The 12,744-nt window shown below is 44.8% G+C and overlaps 1 protein-coding gene across 4 annotated transcripts; it reads right to left on the reverse strand.

Annotated features, from left to right (window-relative positions):
- Positions 1-1,062: 1,062 nt before the first annotated feature.
- Positions 1,063-11,846, reverse strand: ccdc78 (coiled-coil domain containing 78). Of its 4 annotated transcripts, XM_018734884.2 has the most exons (14): positions 10,918-11,846; positions 9,805-9,936; positions 9,635-9,721; positions 9,199-9,477; positions 8,466-8,554; positions 7,906-7,984; positions 7,420-7,545; positions 7,053-7,246; positions 5,915-6,089; positions 5,641-5,681; positions 4,398-4,500; positions 4,159-4,259; positions 3,220-3,342; positions 1,063-1,478 (listed from the first exon to the last, which is right to left on the reverse strand). In XM_018734884.2, exons 1-14 carry the CDS (start codon positions 10,987-10,989, stop codon positions 1,466-1,468), a joined length of 1,614 nt encoding a protein of 537 aa, XP_018590400.2. In that variant the 5' UTR covers positions 10,990-11,846; the 3' UTR covers positions 1,063-1,465. The 4 variants fall into 4 exon arrangements, with proteins under 4 accessions (XP_018590400.2, XP_018590403.2, XP_018590401.2 ...); XM_018734886.2 differs by lacking the exons at positions 1,063-1,478; positions 3,220-3,342 and having other exon boundaries at positions 4,198-4,259; positions 5,641-5,719; XM_018734887.2 differs by lacking the exons at positions 4,159-4,259; positions 4,398-4,500; positions 5,641-5,681.
- Positions 11,847-12,744: the final 898 nt, after the last annotated feature.

The following is a 12,744-nucleotide window of genomic DNA, read 5'->3' on the forward strand; positions in this document are numbered from 1 at the left end:
TATTGGCTCTCGCCCGGGTTCTCTTGGGAATGCAAATTGGGTCCCGTGAAGTAAATACTGTATCAATTAGGCGTCAGCTCTTAAAACAAAGGGCCCCTTTCAATGGGCCACATCAGAGACAAGACGAGGCGCTTCCTCTCCGTCACAGAATCTGGTGCATCCAGCTCCCCACTTCACACGGCATATATTGGCGGCAATAAAAAAAAATGTTCTTAGTGCGATTGTGGGGCACCTACTTCCCACATGGAGCGGCCCGAGCAAACGGCACTGCGGCGCACGTGGGAAACGCAAATGGGAGGGGCCGGCGCAACCACGACAGCCGAAGACGCCGCGTCAAAAGGGGCTGATCGTTTTCGGACCTGAGAGGACGCGTCATTGGACGTATCGTACGTGCCGGTGTGTTTTTGTACGATTTTAAACGAGTGTGACTAAGGCAGCCGTGAAAAAGCCAGGCGGGATCTTCGCGAGGAGGCCGTCGGGGCGTTGGATCGAGCTGCGAGGGCCCGTTGAGGTGTCCGCGTTCAGACAGTAGGTCCTCGCCGGCCATTCGTGCGACGCGCTCCGGGACGCGTCCCAGGAGTTTCGGGGAGGCGGGTCAGATAATGGGCAACCTGGAAACCATTAGTCTCTGCTGTGCAAACATGTCAAAGAACTCCCTGCCTCTTGCTTCCAGTGGCTCTTCATTAAAGCTACCATTGCCTCCCAATTAATCTCTCTTGGACAGAGGAAGGCCGGGAGAAACATCTCCAAAGGAATGTCCAAAGACGTGTTTAAAGTTACACAAAGGGTGCTGACGGCAATGGACGAAGGCTTCCGGAGAATGGGAAGTGACTGGAATGAGATCAGCCCACAGGCAGGGGTGGGCAACTGGTGTTCAGTCGAGCCAGACGACCATAGAAATGGCTGCACTATGTAAATTTTTTTTCTAAATAAATTTATCTGGTCACCGTAACATTAAAAGTCACATAACACTTGATATTTTCATGTTTATCTTTATTAATTTATATTATTTATAGACAAATTTTAATTCCATCAATATTAGTAATACTGACCTTTAAAGATATTTCACCCCATCAAAAAAAGCTTTCATTTTATGTTGCACTTTACATTTATTTTGCATTGAGTCTGAAAACATTTTTATGCATTAGTTGTTAACGCTGTTGCACGGGTGACATGCATAATAGAAATGCAAAAAATAAAAGAGGTGAAAATATTTCTAACAATAAATTTGTTCACCTAAACTGAATTGGCCAGACACTTTTGCAAAACATCCACTTGTGGCTATTGTGGTCATCGTGGACATCGCGGCCCATGGGCTGCCCACCACCACAGGAAGAAGAATGTTCCAGTTTAATAAAGTGTGTGTTTTTAAAGTGCCGATCAGGTCCCACTGTGGTCTTTCTCTCAGTATAAGCAGTTGCAGCTGCTGTCTGGACTTTCTGATTGAAGGTCATAGGTCACCCGGTCACATCCCAAACCTGAGGGAGAGAAGACGAAGGACCCAGCAGTATTTAGCATGAGATTGTGCCGCTTCATCTCAAGTCTGAGCTCACAGAAATCCACCCGTCCCCCCCATTCCGGTCCACGTCCCCTGTCCGTAGCTGAGCTTATCTTTGGCACGGGTCTCTCTGCTGGCACCTACCCAGCCTGCCCTGGTTCTCCTCTCCCAGGGGGCCTGGGAGTAATGCATCACTGACAAAATCCCACTTCCCATTAGTGTTCCCCCCCCATTACAGTTGGCATCTCCCCAGAGCGACACACATAATCTGCAACACCCACTTTCGCCTATTGTCCACTGCCAGCACTGAGCCTTTCCCGACACGCACAGCTGCCGTTTCGCGCAAAGCCCAGAACTGCACTCATTTTCGAGACCCGATAACCGTCCTTCGGAGAAGCCATGCCGAAGTTTGGCGGCTGGATAATCGGGAGAAAGTCGGCTAGCTGCGTCTCGGCATGCCGCGCATTTCTTTTGGCACTCTGTGATCTGCTCTGGTGCTTTGTGCCGATTAAAGCACCGCTTCGTTTCATTCCGTCAAGGACAGAGACCGAGGATCTTTTACACCGTTCAACATCGTGGTGAATTGAACCCACTAGCTTCACCGCCCGTGGCCTCGACCGCTTCGTGCGAGACTTGCTCAGTAGGTGCGGTTTAGGAAAGCGGTCTCGCTCAACGAAAGGTTCCCCCAGTGTTTTATTCCCCCGATTAGGTGTGAAACCAGTGTAAGCCTTACAAGCATTCTTTGGATTCTTTGCTCAAAGCAGTCGATTCGTTCGCTTGTGGTGGTGTCATCCAGGTACTGAGTGACACCTGTTGTTGAAGCGCACAGATGGAGCAGCGGAAGAGTCCGGATCTGGGATCTCATACCCCTATTGTGTTCTGGTACTGTACACAAGGTGGATCTTACTGGTTAGAGCTACTGCCTTTGGTCCCCCCAGGTCGCAGGTTCGATCCTCACCTCTGGCTGTAGTACCCTTGAGCAAGGTATTTACCCTAAATTGCTCCGGTAAAAATTACCCAGCTGAATAAATGGGGAAATAATTGTAACCTTAACATTCAAAGTTGGAAAAGTGTCAGCTAAATAAATAAATGTAAATCCACACTTAGAGTGCTTTAACTTGGCAACAACAAATGTCGATACCGATGTCATTGTAAAGAACATTAAAAGAGAGTGTTTAGTGAGAAGCATTGCTTATAAAGATAAAAATATGTCCAAGTACAGCATACCAGTAAGTACTGGCTCAATTCGAACCCTCCATTCGTATATTCATTCATGCGACTACATTTGTTCTAGGTAGCTATTCGGGTAAAAATGTTTTAATCCTTGAAAGGATAAAATGTTTATTTTAACAGAAACAATTATTTTTGTAAAGGGTTATTATGCAAATTATTGTAAAATATGAAAATACTGTCTGTACAGTGCTCACAACATTTAAATGTATTACATGCTACAAGGTAATACGAGAGAAAGAAAAAACCTGGTAAATTCTCACTGTTACGCGTAACTGTAATTAAGTCAGTGGACAAAGAATGGAAACATTATGTTAACGGAAGGCACATGTTTTGAAAAGTAGTGAATTCAAGTGAGAAGACAAGGGAGATGCCGCCACTGTGTCTCTAAACGTGTAAGAAGGTGTCGGGTTGTTTGGGGAACCAAAATTATTACCATAGTATTCAATGGACTTGGGCATAAACACTGTGGGGGCCCACAGACCGCTTACAGCTCTTGACCGGTGACTCCTTCGGAAGGCTGTAAAGCAGCCGGTTCTGGATCGGCGGCACCGTGCGGACGGCCACCTTCTAGAGCCAGCAGCCGGCGCAGACGTAGGATCTCCTCCTTGTACCTAACAGTGAGAAGAATATTAATAAGTGCCTCCTTTCACACTTCTGCTAGCTCGCTGTCTTATCCCAAAGCGTTGGGAGAAATAGCCCCCCTTCCCCACCCCCAACCCCCCATGTGCATTGGCTCGGAGATCAGATGCATTTTTTAAAACTGGAAAAGATGAAATGCACATCACGCGGCTCCTCTGCACAGTAATCGAGGACTTGGCGATTTCTGTCCTCATCCTCCAGACCCTGGAGACACGTCAATGTCTTCTACTACAACCTGGGATGGCCTTTCCATCTGAATCTTTATTTAATCTTCAGTTAATGTGTATTTTTATATTTTTATATACATATATATTATATATCCATTCACTTTTTGTTTGTTTTTCTTTGTTTTAATATTACTGTTACTTTATGTCGGGGGCTGGTGTTTTCTCTGTATCAATCACTCTGTTTTACCACGTGTATAATCTCAAAAAATATAAAATGACCGCCTACATTGTACTCTACTTCTTACCTTACTTATTCTGCAAAGCCAGACCTACCAGACACAAGTTCTTGTTCAGTTTACAACACAGAGACAACACACATAGCAGCCAGTAGAAAGTTCAGAGTTTGAAACCCTACTCTTGCTGTAATACCCTTGAACAATGAACTTACCCTGAATTACTACAGTAACAATACCCTACTGTATAAAATGCATAAACCATTGTAATTATCTCGGAAAGCAAACTAAATTGTACGTCAGCTCAAGATGAAGGTGTCAGCTAATGAATAGCTTAGTGTTCCTACACTATTATATGTATTATAGCAGTGTGTGTGGTGTGTATTACCTGCTCAAGTGCTTATCAACGTACTCCTGGAGCTCCGCCACCCACCCCTCCGCGGCTGATGCCCGAGCGATCAGCTGGACGCGCTCCCTTTCCAGGGCCTCCTGTCGAGACCCAGCGCACCTCTATTCAACACTTTCCCAAAGCGTAAACTGGCTAACAGAACTTATTAATCATTGTGTCTTTTTTTTCTTTCTTTCTTTCTTAAAACTGTGCACTAGAGTTTGTGCTGCTGTATTCACCAGGGTGCTGTAGGTAAATGCCCTCAGCTCCTTCCTGATATCAGTCCAGCCCTTTTCTGTGACTTTGGCCCAGTTTCCTGGCCTCGTATTGCCGAGTTCTGCACTAGAAAACAGCAAAACATGTCTGTAAGGAATATATATAATAATATGTGTATGTAGGGAGGTCCGCTTCAGCTCGGAAAACACCAGTCCTCAGCATGTTCTGGCATCTTCCTGAACGCCGTACTTCAATAGCCACCTCTCACTTATGCATAATTATGACAGTAATAATTGACTCTTCAAGCATTTACAGTAATTTATATATTTCTAGTATATAAATGTGTTTATACATTTATATAAATGTTATATTGTAGTGTGTTGTGTATTATACACTTACATGTATTCATTTAGCAGATGTACATCTCAAAGAAAAATACATACATAGACATAAGTATATCTATATATTTATATAAATGTATTTATACGTTTCTATTACATATAATGTATTGTATTATAGTCACTTCATATCTATATTTTTAGCATGAATAATTTCAGCACTGAATCAGTTTTATTTTGTTTATTTTCTCCCCTAACCACAGGTGATCATTCTTGAATTCGTGGAAAACCCTCACTGATATTTCAGCAAAACAGTACATTTACATTTTAAATTTGTTAGTTTCCCAGGTGATTTACATTTCTGAGAAGACACAGACCTGAGATCACTGAAGGGCAGTGGGACTGTTGTGCACCACTGTTTTTCTGGAATTTATTGCTAATGAAGTAGCACAGACAGACAGACAGGGTACTTTAAATTTAAATTCAGTGAACTGATCTGAATCAGCACCTTTGAGAGCACCACTGTCCATTCTACCTGAATTTACTGTGGTTCACTAAAAAGCTGCTCCTCTAATCATTAATCACCATAATTAGTCAATGTGCATCTTGGTTGGCCACAATACGTAATTTTCTGATTAATACCAATCATAAATGAACCATTTGCACATCATGTGTTGAACAATTAGAAATTAATTCAGAAAGTAGTATATGCTTAAACTTCACATTTCCCTTGTCCTTGTAAAAATACTACTATTATTTTGTTGCTTCTATCAACATGTTTCCATGAACATGTACGCACCTTTTACCTGTTTGTGCAGCTGGACAGTTAACTTGAGCAATTAAGTATAAACGTCACAGATCTGTGGACAGACACATTGACATCGACGAGCTCCGGCACTCGCTCAGGTACACCGTTCTAGGTACTCACTGGAAGGTGACACTTTGAGGGGGGTCAAAAGGCATGTTCTTCTGAAACAGAAATGAAAACGTAGTCCGTACTCTTTATTCTGGAACGAAAAGCCGTATAAATGCTACAGCGGCTATTCGGCAGGGTAGAGCGCTTCTGTGTTACTGCGGTGCTGAGAGCTGAAGTGAGCTGTGGTTTGTTTTTTCTGCACAAACAGCTCCAACACCTGCAGTAGCTCAAAGCAGCGAGTACTAGGTGTAATAGTTGATGTACTAGTACTAGCGGTGCAGCCCACCTGCTCCAGAGCTTCTTGCTGCTGAATGTCCAGACTCGCCTTGTCCTCCCAGAACCTGTGCAGCTCCTGACTCAGATCGGGCTGCTGAGAGCCCTCCGTCAGGCTGAAGTGACCCGCCGGGGGCCCCGGGTCCGAACCCTGCTCACCTAGGGCCAGGATCTGCTCTCTCTGCATCCTGGATGGCAGAAGCAAACAGCTGTATTCAAGTGTTCCCTGATTTTTGAACAACTTCACTTCCACATAATATCTAAACAATCTCTACATATTCAAGACATTTAAATAAAATTGTTGTAGACTCATTTCTTGCAATTTCGTTCATTGTCCAGACAATAAACCCTATCAACCTATGACAATGCAGCTGGTAGTGTAGTGGCTAGTGCTGGTGCCTTTGGAGCCAAAGGTTACAGGTTTGAATCTCACCTCCAGCTGTAGCACTTGTAAGCAAAGTACTTACCCTAAACTGCTCCAGTAAAATTATCCAGCTGTACAAATGAGTACATAATTGTAAGTTGCTTTGGCGAAAAGTGTAAGGTGAACATCATGCGGCCCACACCTATGTACGTACACCAGAAAAATGACAATTCTTCAGAATTTTTGAATTCAGTCAGTGTCTGACTACGAATTGAACATAAGGCAGACATGTCAGTAACTCAACTGCTCACTGCAAAGCCTCACGCAACAAATACGATGAGTTCAATGACTCGAACGCAGCTGCGGAACACATTCGGGGAACTTCAGGTTCGTGCTACGCTTTGCATCCCAGGCGATAGAGGACATGTTGAAATTTAACATTCCTACAACAAACCTCATCTCTGCTGCATTTTGCAGGAAGTTTAAACCTTACATTTATTTGTTCAGCTGATGCTTTTATCCAAAGCCACTTACAGTGTTAAGGTACTTATTTACACAGCTGCATAACTTTACTGGAGTAATTTTTTAGGGAAAGTAGCTTGCTCAGCAGTACTACAGCTGGAGGTGAGATTCGAACATGTGACCTTTGGGTACAAAGGCAGCAGCTCTAACCACTACGCTACCAGCTGCCCCTTTTACACAGCAGTGAAGTTATTTAACACTCAGATGGCACAGGGACATTGCAGACACTTGGTACTTTCCATAAGCAGCAAAGCAGGGAGACGACCTGTAGGCGATCAGTAAGGCCTCGTGCTCCCGGATCACCCGCTGCAGCCTCTTTTTGTAGGCCCGTGTGGCGCTGGCCAGCTGCTCCTCTCGGGACCTGTAGGAAGCCCTGATGTCCTGCAGCATGCTGTCCACAAACTTCTTCATCTGCTTCTTCTCTGGTGTCTTCTTGGCTCCTGGGCCATCAGCATACTCCTGGAAGGAGATGGTTTGGGCACTGGGGTGAAGGAACAGCAGAATTATGAGCATCACAACACCTGACTGTCATGAAGAAACCTTGGGAAGTGGAAATGAAATCGATGATCTCGATGCAGCTTTTTTGCAGACCATGATACCGTGGTGCTTAGGCGAGGAAGCACAGTACTCACTGCCAGGTCGTGCAGGTAGCTCACAAGCTGAGCCCTGTACTCCTCGCTCAGCTCCTTCACCCGGAGCTGCAGCCTGGAGTTCTCCGACAGTACATCCTCCAGCTGAGTCTGTGAGCTCAGCAAAGCCTACAACATATGAAACACACAGAGCAACCGGGACCTTTGGTTAGTCCCATCATCCAAAGCCCTGCGAGGCCAACAGGTGGCGTAGTGGTTAGAGTTGTTGCCTTGTACTCAGATGAGCGGGGTTTAAGTCCCATCTCCCACTGCAGTACCCTTGAGCAGGGTACTTATCCTGAATCGCTTCAGTTAAAATAACCCAAATGAATAAATCGTTGCCAGCAGTCTTGGAGGAAAAGACCATCTAAGTTCATAGGATGTAAACAACTGGACGGGGTCAAGACATTTGTGGGAGTTGAACTGCAGAGTATGTTCACACCACATGTGCAGAATGAATGAGTATTTGCCAAAAACAGTTACACTCACTACAGATTGCTCTGCCAGCTTTTTCTGGGTGTTGCGAATGGCCGCTTTGTTCTCCCGCTGCTCCTTTCCCATGGCCACCCTGTAAGGCACAGAAAGTGGGACTCACTCTTAGTAATAATTCATGCTCACTTGAACGCTACTTTATCATCAAGTGCACACTTTTTCTTATACTTACGAAAGTATTTACTTGTTTGTTTATGTTTACATTTGTCCTTTTTTTAGTGTTTCTTACTTTCACACACAAAGTCTCTTGGAAATATATAGATAGACAAATTTAGCAGAGACTTGTCTCCCAAGCAACGCACAAACATTATTGCGTACTGTTCAGCTGACACCTTTGTCGAAGGTGAATTACTGTGGTAGTTACACAGAATGCCCAACAGCCATTTACCTGTCCACACATCTGAGCCAAAATGTCTTATATGTGATGGGTTATCATTTGTTTCATCTATAAAATGCTATATCAGAACAAACAGTGTTGTATCAATACATTACATGGTCACCAGTTGAACGTGCGCGGTTTTCCAGGTCATCAACTCATCGGACTCCTGGAAACTCACACTTTTTCCTCTAGTCGGCGCTGCTGCTCCTCATAACTCTTCTTTATCCTGTCCAGCTCCTCTTCCGTTTCCTCCTGCTTTCCGAGAAGCTGCCCAAAAAACGTTAAAATGAGGCAGGGTAAATTTGTGGAGCAGTACAGTAACTTCCACCAACCGACCTGCTTCTATGTAAGATTGTATGGGTTGTATGTTTGCTTCAGTATTGTTATGAAACAGATGGGAACGCACCTGATTTGACAATTGCAAAATAGCGTCAAAAATTTTTATATCACTGCTTTCAACTTGGCTCAGTCTCTGGGGTGTTTGCATATTCTCCCCGAGTTCATGTGGGTTTCCTTCGGGTGCTCTGGTTTCTTCCCACAGTCAAAAGACATGTGATTCAAGTGGAATGGTGACCCTAACTGCCGTGTGTGTGTGGCGTGTGATTGTCCTGCGAATTACTGGCATCATGTCCGAAGTGTACCCTGCCTCACACCTTACGCATCTGGGATAGGCTCTGGACCGATGGATGGATGGATGGAACAACAGGATATGAAGAAGGCTGTAGATAATGTTTGCTGGCTAAAGCTATTGAAAGTAAGACACATTCCTCTCGAGGGCTTTCTGGGCATGGCTTTGACGTTATTCGTCATTAATGGGACAAAGAATCAAAACTCAAACCAAGGTGGGTGGTATCTGCAGCAAAGAATAAAGCAAACTTTGAAATTCCTTGGAGACACAGTGATACTCGTACCTTGACCCGGTCAGTCTCAGAACTGGCCTGTCCCTGGTCACCCTGGAAACGACCGGGCCTCTCCTGGACCAGCCCCAGCAGCTCTGCGTTCCGCAATCCCAGCCGTTCGTGCTCCTGCGTCAGAGCCAGGTGGTTGCTCTTCAGGGTTATGTACTCATCGACCAGATCTTTGTGGTTCTTCTCAGCTGCCTGCAAATACTCCCTGGCGGACCGGACGTCCCTCTGCAGTCTGTCCCTGTCCATCTCCAGTTCTGCGAGATGGCTTTCCTGTAACAGAATCTGAAGGCAGTATTCCTTATACCACTGTCAAAGTGATTACAATGCAAAAATAATTAATTATATATTATGGAAAATACAAATCAGCAGTTACATGTGTGCCACATGATTTAGCGAATTCATTCAACAGTAGCATTTAATTGAGTATTCAAATAATCACCTTATTTTTGAGCTGAAAAGTCTCTTCCTCATATTGCTCCCTCAGTTTGTTGGTCTTTATCTGCAGCTCAACAAGGTCCCTAGAGATCTAAAAGGAACAAGAGATACAGCAGTTTTTAAAAAAGCAGTAATTAATGGGAAAAAAATGACGTTTTCCATTCTGTAGCTTACCTTCAGTTTTTCCTCCTCGGCGGAGATCAGTTTGGCGGAGAGGTTTGTTTCCAGCCCCGCTGCCTGGTCCACCTTGTCCTGCACATCTCCCAGTTTTCTCAAGAGGATCTCATTTTTGTCCCGGAGCTGCACCTAAAAAGGCCACGTTTTTCACAGCGGTGTCGGAAATGGTCATATATCCAAAGGTGAGCACATTACAAGTATGTATGTTTACGAGCATACGCTCAGTCCATGTGGAATTTGTATGTTCTCCCGGGGTGCTCTGGTTTCCTCCTACAGTCCAAAGACATGCTGTTCAGGTTCCCCCATAGTGTGTGAGTGACAGAGAGTGTGTGTGTGTTCCACTGGTGTATGGATGAGTGACCCAGTGTAAGTAGTGTGTGTATCTAGCAGTGTAAGTTGCCTTGGTGAATAAGGTGCGCAGGATGATAACACTACATAGAGTTCATTAGAAGCCGCTTTGGAGAAAAGTGTTGCTAAATACACACACACACACACACACACACACACACACATTTTCAGAACCGCTTGTCCCAGACAGGGTCGCGGGGAACCGGAGCCTAACCCGGCAACTCAGGGCGTAAGGCCGGAGGGGGAGGGGACACACCCAGGACGGGACGCCAGTCCGTCGCAAGGCACCCCAAGCGGGACTCGAACCCCAGACCCACCAGAGAGCAGGACCATGGTCCAACCCACTGCGCCACCGCACCCCCCTGTTGCTAAATAAATTAATGTAAATATTTTGCAGAGCAGCATTCAGGTAACATTAATACAGCCCTTTTGAAAGCTCAGGTAAGTGTGCACAAACACATTCATTGTCAGACAGGTAACAGTCCAAATATTCCCAGATGACGTTGTTGAGCTCAGCTCAGATCGAATTCATCGAGTTCTTGAATGTCGCCTTTGATAGTAAAGGGTTAATTATAGGTGGGGGGGACGGATGACTCTTTTTCAAGGCTCATCGTCCGAATAAGGAAGGTTAAAAAGAAAAACAGACTAACCGGCTATTTGTCCGCCTTGCTTGGAACGAGAACTAGGCAGTTAGAAAAAATGCGCAGAAAGCGTTAAATAACTTAATAAGGACAGTTTAGTGACGGCGACAAGTGGGCTTACATTCTCCTCCGTTAACTGACGGATCCGGTCCTCAGGTCGTGTTTTCCACTCAGACTCGTCGCGGGGGTCCATCTTCTGCCGACTGTGAGCGTCGGGGCCGAACTGAGCGGCCCGGTTTCCACAAACAGAACGCGCGCGTGTTGCTAAGCGCCGCGGGCGAGTGGCGCGCGCCCACCACGAAGCTAGTTATGGCTCTGTGTGTGTGTGTGGGTTTTTTTTAATATATAGATATATATATAAAACAACTGCCCACGCGCGCTTTGACAAGTAATGGAAAACGCAGCGTTTTCCGAAGAGTTTGCTGGGTTATCGGGGAAAACTCACAAGTTACTTTCGACAGAGGCACGCTTTTTTGGAGCGCGCTGACTTGCCCGACGGCGCCCTCGTGCGCGGGGAGACGGTAGCGCGCGCTCGCTAAAATGTGTACAGTTGGAAGTCGAATGTCGGCGGTTCTCCTCACGAGCAAATAGGTACTTTTCTCTCTTTCTCTCAGAAAACATGGAGAGCAGTCCTGCTCGCAGCCCAGTGCCCAACGAGAAAAGCCTTCCGGACCAGCCGAGAAGCTCAGCGTTACGGTTACTCTGCGAATTCAGCAAACTGACCAGAAGAGCTGCTCTGAAGTAGATCTAAGTTCGATTAGCACCAGTTTGTCAGCAAATTATTAGGCCTGTTATACCTTCATATCATACAATGGTGTTACCTCGACTCCCTGCACCCTGGCCTCTAGGTGGTCTGTGAGACCGCGGGTTTTGGGTGCCCTGATTTTTTAAAAACAAAGCATTTGGGCATCAAACTCAGTGCCATGCCGTGTCTCATAACTGTCAAAATCCATATAAAAAAGCAACGGGTTCTCTGCTGTTCTCAGAACGCTCAATGCCTTCAGTGGGGTTAAAAACCTGGATGAAAATTCCAGTTAAATTTTTGAATTATCCAGCATCTAGATTTTTTTTTTTTTATTCAAATAATGCACAATTCTCTTTGGTTTGTTCAGAGATAAATTTTCTCCTGAAAGGGAAGTGTCTCCACTGTGGAATTCTCACTACAGCATTGGTACCTTTCAGGGTCACCATTGCAGACTGCTCAAAGAAGATGGAACCACATCATGCGTTAGACAAGTCACACATTCGACAGGTGAAAAAAACACCACTGCCAGTTATCCACGCATGACGGTAACATGGCAGACAAAGAGATTCCTGCTGTATCCATGGAAACAACAACAACACAGAGGACAATGAACTTCACGGTGGTGACATCATATGGACCTCTCTGACAGTGTCTGAAGCATCACCATAGCAACAAATTCATTCTCTGTTACCTTTGTGGTTACCATGGTGATAATATATCAAAAATTCCAGTTCTGTTGTTTGTGATGTTAAATGCTTAATGACTGCTTGACTGGAGAACTTGACTAGTATTAAGGTCACCAGCATTCTCTCTGAATTTGATGTAACTTGGAAACCGGTCATTATTCTTCTTTAGGTAATTGGTGCTTGATACAAATCGCTGACTGTATGGAAATCATGTATTCTACTCAAATTTGCACTGTAACAGTAATCCTGTGATACAGGGAAATACACATCAAACTCACAAAGAAAATGAAGTGAACGGTTAATATTTGTACACATGCCAAAAAAGTTTATCACTGTTTCCGAAAAGAAAAATGGGTGGACAATAGGTCTGAAAAAGTAATAAACCATAATACCAAATTCCAAATGTTGACTTTTACGATTGAAGTTGTAATTTTCCTGTAGTCTGTTTTAAAATTTCATTTGGCAAAGATGCAGTGACAGGTTCTTCAGAGGAATCTTGTTCCAGATGTGAGACTTG

This window comes from Scleropages formosus, chromosome 20 (assembly GCF_900964775.1).
Source record: "Scleropages formosus chromosome 20, fSclFor1.1, whole genome shotgun sequence".
NCBI classification, from domain to species: Eukaryota; Metazoa; Chordata; class Actinopteri; order Osteoglossiformes; family Osteoglossidae; genus Scleropages; species Scleropages formosus.

Bases quoted from the DNA above. Each gene is read 5' to 3' on its own strand.
- ccdc78 (XM_018734884.2), bottom strand. From the start codon at position 10,989: ATGGACCCCCGCGACGAGTCTGAGTGGAAAACACGACCTGAGGACCGG. The intron at 7,247-7,419 runs GTGAGTACTGTG...ATCTCCTTCCAG, and splicing joins GCTACCTGCACGACCTGGCA to GAGTATGCTGATGGCCCAGG. The intron at 5,682-5,914 runs GTGGGCTGCACC...TTTCTGTTTCAG, and splicing joins AGCAAGAAGCTCTGGAGCAG to AAGAACATGCCTTTTGACCC.